Source organism: Astyanax mexicanus, chromosome 1, assembly GCF_023375975.1.
Source record: "Astyanax mexicanus isolate ESR-SI-001 chromosome 1, AstMex3_surface, whole genome shotgun sequence".
NCBI classification, from domain to species: domain Eukaryota; kingdom Metazoa; phylum Chordata; class Actinopteri; order Characiformes; family Acestrorhamphidae; genus Astyanax; species Astyanax mexicanus.
Genome location: NC_064408.1, coordinates 59,811,777 through 59,832,056, shown reverse-complemented (window position 1 = coordinate 59,832,056; position 20,280 = coordinate 59,811,777). Strand labels below are relative to the sequence as shown.

Genomic DNA, 20,280 nt, shown 5'->3' with positions numbered 1-20,280 from the left:
ATCTCCTCTTATTTATTATTTCTTCTCATTGTTTGTAAATTAGATTTTTTATTATTACTTTGAAAAATCCTGTAAATAAAAACTAACATAGAGAGAATTATTTGTAAAAAACTACACATAATAACTATAGCTTTTAGAGGCATTAAACACTTCACACATCTGATGCTTACCACAATCATTCTGAACAAATTTGTAGTAAATAAAGTAAATCTAAAATATAGATTTTCTTTCAAGAATATAGCATTTACCCTCAAACGACTCTATACATATGTAACTATGTAATTCAGTAATTTAGCAAAACTGTCAGAATTCCCCATTAAAATAGCAGAATGGTTATGTGGATACTTAGTACTTATTTTTGCACAAACTGCATTACATAAGAGAAAAAAAACTTAATTCAGCTGTGGCAGAAGGAATAACTTAATTCTCATGTTTTAGTCATTGTTTGCAATGGTGTGTACTGTAGCAGTGTAAAACAATTGCATGAAGGCTGGTAAAATGTATTTCTTTTACGTTGGCTTGCATCTTCATCTCACCAAGCCCTGTTTGTTTATAATGAGATATGCTATATTTAGAAGAGACATGATGACTGCTGAAAATATACCAAACAAACTTCCAGAACATTAATTTGGTTTATTTGCAAAATGCATTTCAATGAAAGCAAATAAGATAATTAATTCAGTAACAGTGGAGGGCTTTCAAGCATACACTTTCTGTTTAGCATGCTGCCACAACATATCAATTGGTGGACCTTTTCTTCAGTTTTGCTGCATACCTCTGCTGGGACTGAGCTATAAATCAAAAACTGATTGCTGCATATTCACCTACTGGATTTTTGGTGCAGAATTCTTGATTCAGTAAATTATTAAAAATTAACCCAGGCCCTGAATCATCAAAGCACCCAAAACATTCATGCTACCACTACTACTTATTATGGAATGTTATAATAACTTTGTGGCAGATGTAACAGAGCAATATTTAATGTCATAATAAAATATGTCATAAATTATGTTATTCTCTGAGAAAATAATTGATGTTTTCTACTTTTTATTCTTAAAGGCTCTAACTGTAGTTTTCTGGACCAGAGCATTACAATATATTTGTTCTGTTGATACTGACTTTACTATGAAGAGATTATTAATATTAAGTAGTTATTTTAAACCAGTGAAAATGTACCAAAAAAACAAAACCTGTGCCTGAATGTCAGCTTAAGGCTCCTCTAGCTTCAACTGCATGTTCTACTGTTAAGTGCTAATTGCTCAGTCTTCTCCCTGTTTCACTAAACATGAATACCCTAATGCGATGAGCCATCACAAGCTATTATTACTCCAGGTACTGGGCCTATAAGACAAAAGAGACATGTCTATCGCCTGTTAAAAAGAGCTCTCAATTGTTCTTTAGAAAATGCAATACTTACATTTTAAACTGACCACATGAAGAAACTTGCATGTGTAAATATTTCTGTGCATTAATTAATTATTCTGTTTTATGATGATTAATCTTCTGTATGAACTCAGACATCCACTGTAGCAAAATTTTTTATTTGCAATTTAGCATTGCATATCTCTGGAATCTCTAAATGCCACGCTAATGATATCATAAAATAGTTTGCAAAAATTCTGTAGGAGGTACAACATTTTTTATGTGACAGTGAGAAGACACCAAAAATATTGTGAACAAACTTTGTAAAAAAAAAACAATAGTCAGGTTTCTATTGAAATAGCTCAGATTGTAAATAAAAACACAGAGGAGCTAAACATATTTTTAGGAGGAGTGCTCTGGCCACACAGAGTTTTTCTTGCATTTCAAAATTACATTAAAAATTATTGGGTATTTTTTGAGAGACTCAAAAATAATACTCAAACTGTACAAATAAATAAACTCAAACTAAGCAGCATAGAAAAAATGGATTTACTCTGTTTTAACTTCTGAATCTTTGCACCTTTTTTACTATATATATGTGATTTTATAGTGGACTTGGTGTGTAAGATATCAATTGAGTTGTCTTAAGTAATGAGAAATAGTTTGTATTTCCATGTAATGTGACCAAAATGAGGAGTTTATTAGGATCAGTTCAGTTAATGATTGATAAATCTTACTTTGTGCCTTTTAATCAGAATGATACTGGCACTATAAATATGTCAGAGTAAGGAAATGTGCATGTCCATGTGGAGAAGTTTTGAAACAGTAGTCTGCCATCCCAGGAGTAGACAACCTCATAAAATATATCCAATATCAATGTTCTAAAACATCCAGTAAGTGACAGGAATGATCACCGCTAACAAAGAGCAGTGTTCATTCTCATCATAACTTTACCAATTACCAGAAACGATCCGTTAAAAGGAAAATCATCTGCAATGGCCTAGTCCTGACTTAAATACTGAAATGTTGAGGGAGTACAGAACAGTTCATGTTTAAAGGCCTAAATATGTCACTAAGCTGAAGTAGCTCTGCAAGAATGTGTAGGCCAAAGTTTCTCTAGGGATTCATAAGACCCTAACAACTAGATACAGAAAGCATTTGGTTGCAGTAACTGCTTCAAGTAAGGGGGTGGGGAGTGTAAATTGCTATTGAAAGATAGGGGGCAATCACTTTTTCACACTGGGGGTTGGGTGTTCAGTATCGTTTCTCAATAAATACATAAATGACATTAAATCACATTGTTGTGTTATCCTCCCTTAAAGTACATTTTAAGAATTGTATTTGTTATACTCACACATTACAACATAAAATTAGACTTTGTTCAAATTAAAAAGTTATGACTTGATAAACCATTGTTGCAATAGCTCAACATTTTATAACCAGGGAAAAAATCCTAAAAAAAAAAAAAAAAAAAAAAAAAATTAATCAATGCCTGGGTCTTTAAGACTTTAGATTTTTTTCAAGAGTAATATTAATAATACTAATAACAATACTAATAATATTACTACTAAAGATAATATTTTGGTAGTATGTAGACCATCTTTAAGACACACCTACTACTACTGAATCAGTTTAACTACTGTAAAACCCCTCCAAGAAATAAGGGCTCCGAATTAGGTTAGGGAAACATGGCCCTAAAAATAATGTTACAATAATTCAGAGTGTTTCTGTGATATGTGCTACTACAACAATAAAATTAGCTACCAAAATACTACTGTGGAGAATATTTTGTGCATGCGCATAAACTGCAAACATAAAAATATATAAAAAATAACATTAAAGTTTTACAGTAAATAGCAAAACAAATACAAAATAGGTTGCTTTTAAGACAGACTAAAGCTAGTTTCACAATATGGATTTTGTCATTGTTTTAAAATTAAGACAATATTATTGTGTATGATAAGACATACCCCTACTGCAGATATAATGTTTATTTTGGTGCTGAATGGTTGAGCAAAATGTGTGTGTGTGTGGAGGTTTTGTCTGTTTTAAGCTTCATTTCTATTTTTTTTTATCTGTTCATTCATTAAAGAAGTAAAAAAAAGAATCCTCTGTACTCATAGACCATGTAGACCATCTTTAACACACACCTACTGCTACTGAATCAGCTTAACTACTGTAATCCCCTCCAAGCCCTAAAATAATGCTACAATACTTCTGCAATATGTGATACTGCAACAAATTAAATGTTAAAGTTTTATTTAGTAAAGAAGTTTTAAACATTCATTAGGATTTTTTTTAAAATAACCATGTTATTAATAGAAACAGTGATTTTGAATTAAATAATGATAATGTTACAAAAGAACTAACCAAAATATCAGCTAAAAATACTACAGTGAATAAATTACACAGGTTGAATGTCACACATTGTCCTTTATCGTTCGCTGAGTGGCCCAGTTACACACAGGTTAATGTAAACGTGTCTAAAGTGAGTTATATTTTATATTGTATGTCACGCAGCTGGTTTTGATTTATTACATACTGATTAATGTGTATGATCTATTAGGTGATTTCATGTCTCCTTGATTTTACGCTCTGTGTGTGTGTGTGTGTGTGTGTGTGTGTAATTGTAATTGTACACTCTGAGCTGATGTCACCTTGGGTGTTACCGCTCCTCCCCCGTTTTCCGGGCGGGAGGGGTTTATGAGGGTAGGCTCCGTCCAGAAGCACCGCGGCTTTGGCGCAGCTGAAGTGAATCCCAGCAGCTCTTTCTGAATCGCCTCGTCCTGAAGAAGAACCATCCGAGAGAGCGCGCGTTCCGCGTTACTGTTTTATACTAGTGAATTCTGTGAGTAATCGTGATTTTTTTTAAGGCTGCAGATATGAGTGCGATTAACGTGAAGAAGCTGAAAGTGAACGAGCTGAAGGACGAGCTGAAGAAGCGCCAGCTTTCAGACAAGGGGCTGAAGGCCGAGCTGATGGACCGGCTGCAGGCCGCGCTCGACGCCGAGGCCCAGGCTGGAGGAGAGCAGGACGGCGAGGAGAACGGGGCCGAGGACAACAGCGCCGAGCTCGAACCGGAGCTGATGGGTGAGGAAGGGGGCGAGAGCATGGAGGCCGACGAGGGGGAGAACGGAGGCGGCGCGGATGAGGAGGCCGCAGCGGCCGACTTCGACGAGCTCGGCCAGGACGACGAAATGGCCGAAGACGAGGAGGACGACGGAGACGCCGCGGTCGACATGGACAAGGCGCTGGAAGACGACGACGAGGATGAAGACGAGGCAGATAAGATCGGTGATGAAGACGGTGAGCAAGAGTCCCAGCCAACAGAGGGTGAGTGCATCAGGAGCCGATTCTGAAGCTCGTAGTTTAACCTAGCCAACCAGCTAATTAATGTCCGCCGGCCGGGACTGCCGCTAACCTAGCAACACTCTGCAGCTTTAGCGCCCTGTAGACTGAGCTAGTAGATAGATAGTTACCGGCTTGTTAGATATTGAGAGGAAAAAAAGCAGGTTCGATTTTAATGAATTATTTAGGTAGTTCGTTGTGTAAGGAGTTTGGTTGGTTTATTTGGTATTTTAGTATCAGTATAGTCGTTTTTGGCTCGAATAGTCAGCTCGTCTGTAGCTTTTGTTTCCTCTCAGCGGTCGTGTGCGAACCCCATCTGTCGTTATTGTTTTATGAGCTAGTCAGGCTAGGCTAGTTAGCGTTAGCCCGTTAGCTAGAGCTGTCCGACCGAAACAATAGGTTGCCGGTTTTTGCAGTACTAGAAATTTAATATTTGGCTACAAAACTGTGCACGAATTGTTTTTTCGCGTTTCTACGTCCAACACGGGGATTAATAGCAGGTTATAGGGTCTTTTGTTAGCCTCTCCGATATATTTCGGTTAGAGGGTAACGTTATCCGGCGGGCCGCGCGGGTTAGCTAACTAGGCCCTGGCGCTGCTGCGACGAGCGATCTCCACGAATCCGTATGTAACATAACGTTAATACGATCTTATATAGCTAGCTAGAAAGCTAAAGCTAAACTCAAGGTAATGTGGTGATTTAGTGGCTATTGTTTAATTATTTAACCCGAGCAGGGAATTGTTCGTTTTAATTTGGGTTTTTGTAGCTTAGCATAGTCTGAAGTGGCTTAGCCGGGGCCGTGAAGGAGCTGGCTGTATTAGCAGAGTTAAGCTAACTGCTAATTTGTAATGAAGCAAGAAGGTCAAGAATCGTTTACTGTGAGTTACGTTAACTAGTTAGGTTAGGTTAATGGCTGTGCCGTTTTTGTGGCCGTCGAAGTTGATTTTATCTAGTTTAATGTGTCCCCACACATATTTGATCGTGTTCATTCAGCAGTATGAGTAAAAGGGACTAGCGTAGCTAAATATAAGCTGCTGTTCATCCTCATCACTCACATGTGAAGAAGAGACACGTTAAGATCTCACATTTGGTTCATTCTCCCCGAATGGGCCAGTTAACAGTAGTACACACAGCATGAATGCACATCTTTTTATACATTTTTATATTATTTTAAATACATATTCTGTCTGATCAGAGGTGGTCAACTTGAGTGTAACTGGGGCGGGAGGAGTCCGAGAACTCCTAGTCGTGTGGGACCACCCTTAAAACCAGGGTCCAACACGCACGAGCATTTCATCACTCTTTGTTTTATTTCCAAAGGAGATGCGGACAAAGACAACAATGCTGATCAGAAGAATAAGAAGGGTGTTAAGAGACGCCGGGAGGAACATGGAAGGGGCTACTTTGAATTTATTGAAGAAAGCAAATACAGCCGGTAAGGATGGGAGTAATGGCCTTCGTCATCCCAGAAGTGCCACTTTTAATATGTATTGGCTTTAAGAGCCAATGCTTTACTTGTAGGAAAAACACCCTCACATGTCTCTTTTAATAAAGTGTAAGCCAGTTGAGGGTCATCCTTGGCTCATAAAACCTTACCTTGCAGTGCTTTTGTATCCTTCTGAACAGGCTGCAAACTCAAGACATTGATCAGATGTGTAACCTCTAGTCTCAATCATCATGACTTGTCATTGTTCCTCACACACTGTTTTGGCAGTTGTACGCGCGTATGGCTGTGAAAGCATCCCTTTGGCTCAAAGGGACAACAGGAGAGTAGCAGCTGTCTCATGACGGTGGGGTGGGCAGTGGGCGTTTATGTTCAGACCTGCAGCGTGTCATATAGCCGATCACATGTTTTTGGGGGGCGATTAGGTGTTGTATTCTGATAATGACCCAGTGTGGGAGAAGATGATCGGGAAGGGATGGTCGGGGCATTGTTTCAGCGTTCACTCGTGCCTTTTGTTTGCATGCTGCATTTAGCTTGTCTTCTCTGAATAAATGTTTTCTTGCAGGATTTTTTTTTGCTGTTCAGGAACGTGTGCTGCGGTCTTCCATTTCTTGTTTTTGGTGTTTTTTTTATTTTGTTTGTTTTTTTTTTCATTGTGTGTCTTTGTGTGTGTGTATAAGAGAACACAAGTAAGACTGATTTGTTCTTTAACAGTGGTTTCTCGCCATTTTTTTGGCTGGGTAAGTACTGTTCTACCCTTTCTGCAAGATTTAGCAGTAATTTCTTATTTATATGGAGTGTTGGAGGTAAAAAGGTTTTGCTTTTATTTTAAAAATGTATTACTGTTGTCTCAAGTTAGACAGTATATCAGTGGAGATCTCTGAAGTCCTGGCTTGTCTTGACCTTTCCAGAAGACAGTCTGAGGATATAAATAAACATGGAGGACTTTGTTTAGTAACTTACTGGGACTGAGAAAAGTGAAAGACCTCTATTTACACTTACTAGGTGGCACTGCTTAAGATTTTCACTTTCTTTGGCACAGCAGGCATTTAAGGAGCCAAATCCATGGTTGGGTATGAACCACTAATGGTTTTAGGTTGTGCCTGTTTCTAAGCAAAACCAAGCCAACACACTTATGCACGTGTAATGTATTGCCCCAGTCTTTCTGTGGCATAAAGGCTTTACCTAATCTGGATGGGTATTGTGCTACATTATCCCAACGGGGTCTCTCTGTGGTATTATTTGTGCTTTAATAGCTCTGTTTTTCTCTTTCAGGGCTAAGTCCCCACTGCCACCTCTGGAGGAGGAGGATGAGGAGTATGATGACACCCTGGTGTGTCTGGATCCTTGTGAGTGTTTTAGAGTGAAGCTTTGAGGAAGAAATATTTGTATAAAAAAAAAAAAAAGATATATATATATTTTTTTTGAAAGCACAAATTAATCTATTTATTTGATGGGGGTTTTACAGACAACTGTGACCTGCACTTCAAGGTGTCCCGAGACCGTTACAGTGCCACATCCCTCACCATGGAGAGCTTTGCCTATCTGTGGGCAGGAGGCCGTGGCTCTTATGGCATAAACGAGGGCAAAGCCTCCTTTGAAATGAAGGCAAGTTGTCTTTCCTAGATTCACATTTCATAAACTGATTTTGCAAAGAAAATTCCCAACTAAAATTAATATAAAATTTAGGTCATTGAGAAGATCCCTGTGAAGCATGTGAAGAGCAAAAGCATGGATGTTCATGATGTTCAAATTGGTTGGTCACTGGCAAATAGCAGTCTGCTGCTGGGTAAGTACACCAAACCCCTTTTGGATGATCATTATTAAACACCCCTCCTAAGTCAGGGTGACGTTACTCTAGGTCAAGGCATCAAATTCACATTAGTTTGATGCCTACCTGTTAAAGTAGTTTTACTTTTCATTGTGTATTTCCTAAAGTGCAGAGAGTGAGAAAGTTCTCATTTATGGTGCCCTAAGCAACATGAGTGCCGTTTGTTAATATGCAACCAAACCTGTATATTTGTTCATGTCAACTGACAAAGCTTAAACCCAAAGGAAATAATACCCATGTCAATTGATTAGGGTTGTGCTGTGAAAAATAAAAACATGTATCTGTGATTATTCTGTATAGGCGAAGAAGAGCATTCTTATGCCTTTGGTCTGAAGGGAAAGAAGACGACAAATTGCGTGACTGAAGATTATGCAGAGGCCTTTGATGAAAATGATGTCATTGGCTGCCTTATTGTAAGAATTTTTACAAGAAACATTTAAATTTTGTGGTAATGTACCCTGTTTCTTATTCTTAATTAATTTATGTTTTTCTCTTTAGAATTTTGACGGGGATGAAGTTGAAATTTCATATTCCAAGAATGGGACAGACCTTGGTGTGGCATTCAAAGCCAGCAAAGAAGCACTGGCTGGGCGTGCACTTTTCCCCCATGTTCTCTGCCACAATTGTGCTGTAGAGTTCAACTTTGGCCAGAAGGAGGCGCCATATTTCCCCAAACAAGAAGGATTCACTTTTCTTCAGCAAATTCCTTTGGAGAAGCGTGTGCGAGGACCTAAGGGCCCAGAGTCCAAGAAAGACTGCGAGGTAAATTTAAGAGCTTTTACAGTCCAAAGCAAGACCTGTTGAATGAAGGGGATGTAGATATTGGAACTTTTCATCGTTTGTAACGTGTTTCTAATCTTGTGTAGGTGATTGTCATGGTTGGCCTTCCTGGGTCAGGGAAGACTACATGGGTAATGAAGCACATTGAAGAGAACCCTGGAAAATACACCATCCTGGGAACCAACACCATTGTGGAGAAGATGATGGTGAGTGCTTTTTGCAGAGCTATTTGGTGTTGGGTAAATAAAAATTCTTTGATGTATTTCTGGTCCTTTTGTGTGAAGGCTGTAGCTGAACCAATTTACATTTACAGATTAACAGTTTGAAACGGCAGAACAAGGACACCACAAAGCTAAGCGCTATCTCCCAGAGTGCACCACTTTTCCTTGGCAAGTTCATAGAGATTGCTGCCCGCAAAAAGAGGAACTACATCTTGGATCAGGTAGGAGGACCTCACCAACTGGTGTGCATGTGTTGCAGAAAAATTTGATTAAAAAAAATGCCCTCGAAGCTTATGTCCAGTCTTTTTTCTTTTACAAGACCAACGTCTCCGCTGCAGCCCAGAGAAGGAAGATGTGCCTCTTCGCTGGCTTCCAGCGCAAAGCTGTGGTGGTCTTGCCCACAGATGAGGCCTACAAGGAGAGAACGCAGAAAAAAGCTGAAACTGATGGAAAAGATGTTCCTGAGCATGCTGTGCTGAAGATGAAGGGTACGACTACAATCCAAATGCAATTTTAGCAAGACCACTTGAAAGAATGCTGATGGCAAAATGTATTGCCTCTTATAGCTTCTTCTGCTTTGGTAAACAATTTTTTTTTACCTTTTTGATTTACAGGTATATATGCTCTCCCAGAAGTGGGTGACTGCTTCTCAGACGTCACCTATGTGGAGCTGCAGAAGGATGAGGCCACCAAGCTCTTGGAGCAATACAAAGAGGAGAGCAAAAGCGCACTGCCCCCAGAGAAGAAGCCCAACCAAGGGACACCCAAGAAAGGAGGCCCTCGCAACCGAGGAGGCAAGAATCAGTTCAACCGAGGTGGTGGCCCAGGCCCACGTGGAGGACGAGGTGGCTTCATGAACCGTGGAAACTTCAGAGGCTGTAAGGGTGTTTTGCTGTTTTATTTCTTGTCTGAAAGTAGTTGCGCTTACTATAATTCGCCCCGATGGCAAAGAGTTAGAACTGCAGTCTGATATTTCTTACAGGAGAAGTCTGGTTCCTTTCTAATAATTTTCTTTGTTTGAAACTAGTGCCTGGACCCCGTGGAGGTTTCAGTCGCCCCCCGCGTGGGGCTCTGCCTCCACCTGCCTATCGAGGAGGTTTCCCAAGCCGTGGCAGCTTCAGTCGTGGTGGTGCTGGTGGAATGCCCAACAGAAACATGCCCCCTAGAGGACCTCCTTCAAGGGGTGGAATGGGCCACATGGCAAACAGGGGTGGAGCTATGAGCCGGGGAAGGCCCATGCACCGAGGCAACATGAGCCGTGGTCATGGTGGACAGGGCGGTGGACCCCACAGGGGTAACTTCAACCAGGTGGGTTTAACTAACATGCGCCAAGGTAACAGTCTTTGATTTGGTTTTAGATAATGGCTTAACGATTTTCTTCCATTTCTACTTGTAGAAATTCCGTGGTCGGGGAGGAAACCAGCAGAATCGTGGTGGATTTGGAAACAGAAATGGCAACTATGGCATGAACAAAGCCCAGGCTTTTAACCAGAGTTGGCAGCAAGGGGTGAGTTGATTACTTTACTTGTGTAACATGGGTTTTTGTAGTGGCTTCAAATGATTTGGAAAATTAGATTTACTATAAGTTCTAAACCAATTGTATTGAAATGTTTCTATAAAATTTGAATCACAAATAAAACAGGAACTGGTTGAAGGCTAGGTTATTATAAATGGGAAAGATCGCAAAACCAAGCAGCAGGCATAGCAGGTCATGTTATTAATTTTACATTGATTGCAAGACATTTAGGTTTGACTGACAACACTGTTTTTGACCCTTAGTTCTGGAACCAGAAGCCATGGAGTCAGCAGTACCACCCAGGATATTACTAAGTGGGGTTTTGATTAAAGACTGGTGGCTTGTGGAAAAGCTTCCTCCAGTGACCACTGACCCCCACTCATACACTTTTACCCTCTTTTTAAGAAAAGGAAGTAAAATCACATTTTAAATCATTATGAACAGACAAACATTCCACATCCTGATATCCTGGGATATCCCATATGTTCACAATGGATTCAGTTTTTCACTTTTTTGTAAATTTTTATTTTCCTGTTTTTATTTTTTTGTTTTATTTTAAAGCCCATGTTTTGTTCTCAAGAACCACAGCTTTCATTCTGTGTGGGATGCTTTTGATTGAATTTCAGGGTTGTGCTTTTTATTCTGTATAACGTCATTTTTACTCAATGTAAATTATTCTTGTTTCTTTTTTTGTGTAGAATTGTACCATTTTTTTGAGAATCCACCTGATCAAAAAATTCTCCTTTTAGAAACTATAAAACGGTAATTGTGATAATTTAGCAGCAAAAAAAACCCTTTCATGGTTCATGTGAAAGTGTAAAATTGTTACTATCCAGTTGTTTCTTTTCCCAAACTTCATTTTGTGTATCAGTCCAGTGTGTAATAGTTGAACTCCATAGGTTTACAAATAAATGGGTTATTTGCTTTTGTACAACTTGTATTGCCTTTTGATTGAGACCAGTCCGCATCAAAGGTGCTAAAGAGCCTTTGAATACGTTGATTTATATTTCTCTTGATCCCCTCACTCTATCTTGCTGTTATCTAATGTGTAGCACTTTACAGAAAAACTAAAGTGTTCTGGCTTTACTTATAGTATTTATGCTCAGCTCCATTGACTAAACAAATAACTTTTCCTCTACTTGACTATAGAAAATTCATACAATTTAAAAGGATCTGGCGTATAGGCTGGCTTTTAAAACTTGCGTGTCTTTTTATATATAAAAGAAAAAAACCTGCATGTTTTGCTTCAAATACTCAAACCCAAGTCATTCAATGTTTATCTAGTGGTGGTTAGTCCCGCTTTGCTTGGGAGTTCACTATAATTTTTCAGGTATTTACTGTAAGTTAAATCGTTTTTAAAGAATATTTTATACTTCATGAAACAAACTACCATAAGTAGTACCCTCCAGTGAGTGTCCATATATACATGTAATCTTCAGGTAAAATTTTTGATGCCTTTTTATTTTTTTATTTTTATCGCGACTGTTCAAGTTGAACAGGTTTTTACCTGTAGTTACATCACTGCAGCTCTTAGTATTTTCAGGTCAGTAATACAGAAGTATTTTAATGTTCAGATCATAAGTACAGAATACAAACACTACGCAAGGCGTTGCTCAATCTTTAATTTACTTTGTTCATAAAATGTAGATTGAAGTGGAAGTAACGGGTGAGATTCATAGTCTTCCACTTCTGTAAAATTGGCCAGTATAAAACCATGTTTTATTTCCCTATTTAAAGTGCTGTTGTATCATTTACTAAGTTCATCTGCAACCTGGTGCTCTAAAAGAAGGAAAAAACATTGTGGAGAAACCTGATGGCCACTGCCACCCATTTGAAGTTCTGTACCTTTTTGAGTTAGGAAAATATTTGGCACTGAGTGGCTGCCCTTTTTTTTTCCTCTGGTGGAAAACAGCCACCAATGTTACGGCAGCTATTGTTTTTAGTAGAATTGTCCCCCTCGCTAATTGTTTTACGTAAATTATGGCATGTAGGCCTGTTGTGATGGACTACTTTTTACTGACATCCCTAAAAAAAAAAAAGCAAGAAAGTTTTAACATATTTATGGAAAGCATGATCTAGAAGAGAGTAGTATTGATTGTAATTAGTGTTCACAAACTGCTGGAGTTGTAGAACAGGCGTGTTGTACTCGAAACTACTGCAGCTCTGTGCTTCAAAAAAAGACCTTGATTTAATTTATACCGTTTTGTATTGTGGTATTTATTTTTCCAACGATGATGACTGTCCAGGTTTGATAATGCAAAGATGCGTGTGGCGTAATAAACTGTAATAAATCTCTGAAATGTTTTCATGTTTGTTTTGGCTTTTTTTACTCCATTTTTGCTACTTTTAACATTTGTATGTTCAGAACATTTTTCACAATTTCTTTTACAAATTTTGTTAAACCGTCTACGAGTAGCAATTTTTTTAAAACAACTGACCACAAACTTGTTGTAGCCCTAAGCTAACATTAGGTAACGTAAAAAGGGTACTTTGAGTAATGCTATAAAAGAACCAACCCAAATCTCAGAGCTTTTCTAGATGTTCTAAAATTTCCTCCACAGGAAAGTTTTCTTGCCTATGGCTCTTTCATGATTATTTAAGGAAGCAATGCCTCACAGTGTAATGTTGCACCATGGAAAAATTTTAATGCTTGTGTTTGGTGCTTATTTAAATGGACGGAAAACAATAGATTTGTTTGATATTAAAAGAGAGCATTTCCACAAGAAAAGCAGCCTCAATTTGCGAGGGAGCATAAATATTAAACCCTCGATTAATAGAAGAAGGTCATATGATCTGATGAGTCCAGATTTACTCTGTTCCAGAGTGATTAAAAATAATGCAATGTTGACTACTATGTCAAGCATCATGAATAATTCTCTAGTAGGACTGGACCTTTGACTTGAAGAGAATAAGGAAACTGCACTTCAGATAAAATGTGTTCCATTATGTTTTGTGATGGAACTATAAATGGGTGAGTAGAAAAATTAAGCACAGTACAATATACACACATCTAAATTACAAAAACTCAAATTTATAAAAATGACCGATTCTTCCATTCCATCATGTGCCCCCTCTCAAAGTCTTAGTTCACTGCAGAGGCATGTATTTTGGTCAGAATCAACAAGAGGTACCCAAGAACTACCCAAGTAGCCTTTTTATAGGGCAGCAGGGGAACTTTGGAAAAAAATTTTACACCTTCTTGTGGCAAGACCCAGTGTCTAATCAGACCACTTTGTTGCATGCTCCACATCCATAAAACTTTGAAACTAGTGTAATCCCTGGTTTCATTTAGTAGCAACAGTACAATTCTTTTGAAATCTCACTCAAAGATGTGGCCAACCAGGTATTTGTCTGTATTTTACTTTTAATAAAATGTTTCGTTAGCTAGGCTGAGCTAATATGGTTTATTTTCTCTTTAATACTTTGTGTTTTCATGGGGGATTTGGAGAGCCCTTTAATAAACAAGTAGTGAGAAGGTGTGTAAATTGTGTGTGCATGTGCTTCAAGGAAGTACATATCAAATTTTTTATTACTGTTATTTTTTAACTGGGTTTGTTAGTGAACAAACGTACTGTATAACATTTAATTTATTTAGGTAGGAATGTCACCATCAGAATAAAACATTTCTTAAACATAAATATGACTGGGGTAAAAATAGATGCCTGGGTACAGAATTGTTCCTTAAATGTTCCATAATTTCAGTGGTTCCTGAGAGTTTGTCTCTAAAATACACTGTCTGGCCAAAAAAAATTGTGTGGTTGCTGCAGTTGGTCCGGTCTGGGTTCAGCAACAGTGTGTGCTGAAAGAATGAGGTCAGCTGACTACCTGAATATACTGAATATTGACCAGGTTATTTTATCAACAATGTCAGGATTAATGGGGCTGGAGTTGTGAAAGAGTGATTCAGGGAGCATGAGATCATCATTTTCACACATGGAATCCAGAGTCCAGACCTTAACCTCATTGAGAATCTTTGCGGTGTGCTGGAGAAAGCTTTGTGCAGCGTACAGATCTTGGCGAAAAATTAATGCAACACTGGATTTAAATAAATCTCGCAACATTGCAGAGGCTTATTAAAAACAATGCCACAGCGAATGTGTGCTGCAATCAAAGCTAAAGATGGTCCAACCAAATATTAGTGTGTGTGACCTTTTTTTAGTGGCAGCATTATTTTTGGCCAGGCGGTGTAAATGCCAAATAAGGTTGAGACAAGTGGGTAGTCAATTATGATTCTTAGTGAGGCAAAAATGCTGTGCATAATAATAGACATTTTCGGCATAGAATGAGTGTTTTTCCCACAGTTTTTGTAGTCTGAGTGTCCTTATATATTCTTCAGAAAGACACATGCGGGAGCATCACATACAACCTGAAAGGCAGGATTTCTCTTTCGTTTTAAAATCCTTTTTCCAGGTCAAAATCGAAGTCTTGTCACAAAGTCTTGCACAAGCGCATCTAGTGATTCTGTTGTTTGGTTGGAACAAAACAAGATCATGAAAACTGGGACATGTTTAAATTTCAACTAGAATAATTGTCCAATCTTGCATGGTGAAAGTCTTGAAAAAAGGCAAGCCATCATTGTTAACCTGGAGATCCATAAGGTGTGTTATCTGTACCATATGACCATATGTGTTGATTTGAGAGATGTATAACAGACTCAATCATGTCAACATTACAACATCCTCCTCCGTATATGTCCTATCCTACAGCAAATTTTGGTAGCATTAAATGGACCCACTGTTTAACTTCAGCCTAGTGTTTAGTGGACTATCTTCATTCTAGCAGTGACACTTATCAGCGCTAAGGCTACCGGTATACTTATTAACACACGCTTGCCTCAACAATGATGCGCACGCGAGGTGCAGTCCTCAGAATCAGAATCATCAGTAGAGCGGGGGGTGTTAAAAATGGCTGCTCCGGTCTGTATGAAGTGTCCTTGCCGCCGGGGCAAGTGGAGGCCTCTAGTGGAAGTCTCCGGTAATACATGCAGCACAAAGGTAATGGCCAAACAGCTCGTTTATCTCTACCAGAATCAGCTCTTAACTACCTAACTGTGTACTAGCAATGTTGGCTAACATTCACCTGTGTCCTTTGTCATTATTTGAGCCATTTTTTTGTATTTTTCTATGTGTTCTGTTTATATTTCAGTGTTTATTTTAAGTGTGGGCTTTTAGATTTTTGTTTTTTAAATGTGCAAGCTAGTTTAAGTGAGTATGACACTTCTTTTTTGAGACACTTCTGAGTCCATAGTTCTGCCTGAATGTATAACATAATGCATAACATAGTGTGTATTTTCTTCCATATGTTATTGAGGTTAAGCTTAAGATGTTTACTCCATCATGGTCAAATATCACAATAATTAAAATAGTTTTTATAAAATCAAAATGAACAATTTTAACATATAACAAATGTTAACACATTTGTTCAAGATTTACTCATAGTAAACATTTACGAATATATAAGAATGGTTTACTTTAAAGTACATTTTATACAGATTTACTAAATGTGGGCTGGTTCCCAGTGCTGCCTGGGTAATAACTGAATTATTTATTAATTGGTTAATGGTTAAAAAAGTTAATCTAAGTTAACCTAAAACAATTGTTTATCCATTAACCAATCATTATTTTTTTCAGGGATTACCCAGGCAGCACTGTGAAACTGATTAAATCTTGAAAATGATTGTTACACTGTGTTTGTTTTAAACTTTTAACAGTTATGCTGCGGACACATTATTACTGATCTGGGGACAGCTTTGGCATTTGAAGAAAATGTGATTAAACATCTTGAATTGTTCACAAAGACCTTGTGTTGTTTCAAATATACATTTGATTTTCATAAATTATGTTACTTAAAAATATGTATCAAATAAAATATTAAGATTTTTAATGTGTCAAAAATCCATTCCATCCTGTCATCATTGGATAACTGCCCCTTTAAGAAACTAACCCAGTATCATTATCAGTAACATCACAACCTTAACACTTTTTTTTCCAAGGAAATAAATACACTTCATGTACAGCAATTATTAATATTAACTCCACTTATTTTTTCTCATAGTCTCCATGCTTAGCTAAGGGAACATAAAAGCTGTTCAACCTGCTGTGGTAATATATCAATGTTATTCAAATATTTGTAGAAATGTATATTTAAAACAAAAAAATGATTCAATATGTTCATTAAATTTTCAGTAAATGTCAATTTTCACCTGTCAATTATCCTCACTGTCATGCAGCTTGCCTTGACAGAGGAGACACATGACATGAGATCAAAAGTAATTATGCCAGGAAAGTATGTAGTCTGAAGTATTTAAAATATATGTAAAAATCTTAATTCATTTTTTAAAGCTAATTACCACTCCGCTCCAGAATGGGGGAGCGTGTGCATCCAGACAGTGCTAATGATGGTGCATGCAATGGTTGGTGGTCGTGTATGTAAAACAGAGCAAACACAGCTCGAATGGCTGGCTTTGTGTGCTGAAGTCTGTGGGTCTGAATTGCCTGCAAACACTGGAATACCCAAATGCTACAGACTGCGTTTAGAAGCAACGACACACAGGCTAGAGAGATCTGAGTGAAAAATACTTTATATTCTAGAGAAAATACAGAACACATCCGGGATATTTACAGCCCACCAGGACGGGTACATGTATCCTCATCCGGGAGCACACACGCAACATTTCATCACAACAATATATACAAACTAAATACAAAAAGTGCTTGAGGTGTTTCACCAACAATCTGCTGTAAGTACTGTGCGTCATTTCTGTTTATATATAAGCCTATATCTTTATATTTATGTATATATATATATATATATATATATATATATATATATATATATATATATATATATATATATATATATATATATTTGTTTATGTCTTCAGACCACCGAAATGTTGTCCACTGCGCAGCCGCACTTCTCCACTATCATGTTGGGGAACTCGGCCACCTCTATCTCGGTGTAGTCGCCCTTCTTCACCAGGTACATCATGGGCAGAGGAGCGCTCTCGGCCACGGCGCAGCGCCTCTCTCCGTACCCGTAGCTCCGCTCGGGCTGCCGGCAGCCTCCCCCGCAGCGGAACGCCTGATAGCCGGCCGGCTCGATGATCCAGTACTGCGTCCAGGTGAGCGCACGAAAATTAATGAAGAACTCCTCCCTGCAGCACTGACCCTGAGCCCTGCCCACAGCACAGTCCCCGCTAGACCTGCACACAATACACAATAAACACACACGGTCAGTCTTCTGATAGAGTCTTCTGAACATGCTAGATATCAAATAATAATATATTTTCATTTGACATGTAATTGTATAATTGACAGAATAATTAAGACAATCATTAAAATGTTGTGTATTAGGTGTATATATAGGTTGAATTAGAAATTATATCATGTTTATTTAATAATAACATTATTTTTACATGTTTAGTTAGTTCATTTTAAAACAGCATTAATTTTAATTAATTCCGATTAAATATAAATGTATACACATTTAACCGAATATATTATATTATCTCACACTAAAAAACAGAGGTACGATATAAGTACTTTCTTGTACTCAAAGGTACACTTTTCGTAATTGTACAGAGGTATACAATTGGTCTTTACAGGGTCAGGTGTGTCTTTCCTTTCCATTTAACCAGCCAAAAGATACATTCAGTATTCTGTATCACTGTATTAATAAACAACATATATTTTTATTTATATATTTAATTATACATTTTATACAATTTGTAAGCCAGACTTTTTGGATTATCAAGTTTTTGACGCATATTCAGTTGATGATAATGTTTATAGTCTTTATCATATTTACTGGTACAAAAAAAACTTTCACTGAAATGTACTCTCTTGAACCATATAAGATATAGCCTCAGCTATCTTTTAGGTACAAATCTGCACTTATTTTTTCAGTTTGTAATTTATATACAGCATATACCATACATGCACTGTCTTTTTAGTATAATATAATATAGTATAATACAATTTAATATAATAACTCACCCATATTCTTCGAGGTTGAGTGTGTAGAGGACCAGCTCTGGTTTGCTCAGTGAGTTATCGCTGGGGTCCTGGCCGGTGAAGTGAACGGTTTTGGCCATCTCAGCCGCGTAGCTGCCCGGTCTCTCCCCCTCGATCCACACCTCCAGGTGCATGGGGGTCTTCTGCTGACTCTTGGACCAATAGTGCACAGCCTGCGTCACATCAAAGCTCTTCCAGCCGGTCTCGTGAATGGGAATCAACCTAGAGGATGCGATGGACGAGAGACCGTTAGAGCTCGTGCACCGAAACGCCAATAAGCAGCAAGTCTGATCATCTGATCATCACCATCAACAAGCTTCAGGTCTTACCTTGAGTCCACCAGGGAGGTCCTGTTCCCGCCGGTCTGCAGCACCTCCACCCAGTAGATGCTGACCCGCGCGTTGTTCACCGGCCGCTGGCCCTTCCTCTCGGGCACGGAGCGCTTGTGGGGCGCGGTCTTGTAGAGCTTCAGCTCGGCCATGGTCACCTCGCTGTTCTCCGGGATCCTCGAGTCCATCTCAAACACCACCCGCTGTCTTGTGGTGTCAGAGTACACAAACTCTCCCGCGATATCTGAGATCAGAGATAAATGAAGGGTTAAATGACTGCAGTTAACTATACTCAGTGATGCTGATAATGAATTATTTTTGCTACAGCACAGAAAGCTGGTGGTAAAGTAAAGAACGAGATGTACCTGCATTGCCAGGGATGCCCCGGAGAATGCCCGCCAGGCTGGGCAGCGAGCGGCGCCTCCTCTTGTTGTGGAGTTTCAGCAGGTTCGTGTATTTGGTCTTGATGTGCGCCGGGATCACCAGGTTCTCCACGTCCCGCTTGTGGATCCTCGGCACCTCGCTGAGACCCAGCTGCTTCAGCATGGCACCTTTCATGTCTTCATGGGTGAAGCCCTCGGTCAGCGCCAGTAAGAGCGCGCACAGAATGAGGCACGAGGCCATGGCAGCTCTAGTCCTGGAAACTGGAGGAGCTCTGGAGAAGGTCAGAAGTTTGCAGACCTAAACTTCAAGCAGTTTGAAGCTGTAGAGGTTCCAAACTTGCAAAGATACAAGTTCTGAAGCTGGAGGAGATCTGCAGTTGTCCTGTTCACAGTGTGAAATGCTGTGTCTTTGACAGGGACCCCAGTGCTTATATCCCCCCCAACCCCCGGGCCGTTTGCACATTGACACTAGGAGGGGGCGGGGGGGAGGGGGCGATATCAGAGCAAAGGTGCAACATGAACAGCCACTTTTCATCGGAAAAATAGAGACAAAATGCTCAACTTCAAACCCAAGCAGTCGCTTATGAATCTGCCTGTAATTCATTTCATGTACTCAATATGCAGGCCTCAAAAGACCCTTTGAAATTGTATTGGATAGAATGTCAGACAAACTGTGTCAAAGTAATGAATCAGAAATACACTAATGACCACAGAATACAGAATGACCACAGTCTGGACCCATTTAAGATTATTTATTTCAAGCATATGCACCTGTAACACAACTATTCAGTGAACAAAGTATCATAAATATACATGAAGTATGGAAAAATATAATGTCAAGTCTCATAAAAGCCAGTAACAATAATATGTTATGTCTTACTGATATAACAAGAGTATAAATGAATTGTCATAGAAAAAATATCAGGTAAATTAATTGATGAGTCTCATATAAACAAATACACTAAGTAGAATTACAAGAACCAATATTATATAAATAAATACAGCCAGTAGAAATTTAAGAACCGGTCTCAAAAATACATACAGTCAGTGG

General features: G+C 38.7%; 2 protein-coding genes across 2 annotated transcripts; one reads left to right on the top strand and one right to left on the bottom strand.

The window, feature by feature from the left end:
• The first annotated feature begins 4,077 nt into the window (after positions 1-4,077).
• Positions 4,078-12,806, top strand: hnrnpub (heterogeneous nuclear ribonucleoprotein Ub). Its single transcript, XM_049481033.1, has 14 exons — positions 4,078-4,695; positions 6,031-6,145; positions 7,430-7,503; positions 7,623-7,762; positions 7,844-7,943; positions 8,286-8,398; positions 8,484-8,747; positions 8,852-8,971; positions 9,079-9,207; positions 9,306-9,474; positions 9,601-9,864; positions 10,014-10,294; positions 10,383-10,493; positions 10,766-12,806. Exons 1-14 carry the CDS (start codon positions 4,245-4,247, stop codon positions 10,814-10,816), a joined length of 2,382 nt encoding a protein of 793 aa, XP_049336990.1. The 5' UTR covers positions 4,078-4,244; the 3' UTR covers positions 10,817-12,806.
• Positions 12,807-17,077: 4,271 nt separating this feature from the next.
• Positions 17,078-19,905, bottom strand: lft1 (lefty1). Its single transcript, XM_049481026.1, has 4 exons — positions 19,212-19,905; positions 18,847-19,090; positions 18,500-18,739; positions 17,078-17,706 (listed from the first exon to the last, which is right to left on the bottom strand). Exons 1-4 carry the CDS (start codon positions 19,468-19,470, stop codon positions 17,382-17,384), a joined length of 1,068 nt encoding a protein of 355 aa, XP_049336983.1. The 5' UTR covers positions 19,471-19,905; the 3' UTR covers positions 17,078-17,381.
• Positions 19,906-20,280: the final 375 nt, after the last annotated feature.

Coding starts and splice junctions, on each gene's coding strand:
- hnrnpub (XM_049481033.1), top strand. CDS start 4,245: ATGAGTGCGATTAACGTGAAGAAGCTGAAAGTGAACGAGCTGAAGGAC. Junction 6,146..7,429: donor GAAGAAAGCAAATACAGCCG/GTAAGGATGGGA, acceptor TTTCTCTTTCAG/GGCTAAGTCCCCACTGCCAC. Junction 8,399..8,483: donor ATGTCATTGGCTGCCTTATT/GTAAGAATTTTT, acceptor TTTTCTCTTTAG/AATTTTGACGGGGATGAAGT.
- lft1 (XM_049481026.1), bottom strand. CDS start 19,470: ATGGCCTCGTGCCTCATTCTGTGCGCGCTCTTACTGGCGCTGACCGAG. Junction 19,091..19,211: donor GGGCATCCCTGGCAATGCAG/GTACATCTCGTT, acceptor CTCTGATCTCAG/ATATCGCGGGAGAGTTTGTG. Junction 18,740..18,846: donor ACCTCCCTGGTGGACTCAAG/GTAAGACCTGAA, acceptor CGCATCCTCTAG/GTTGATTCCCATTCACGAGA.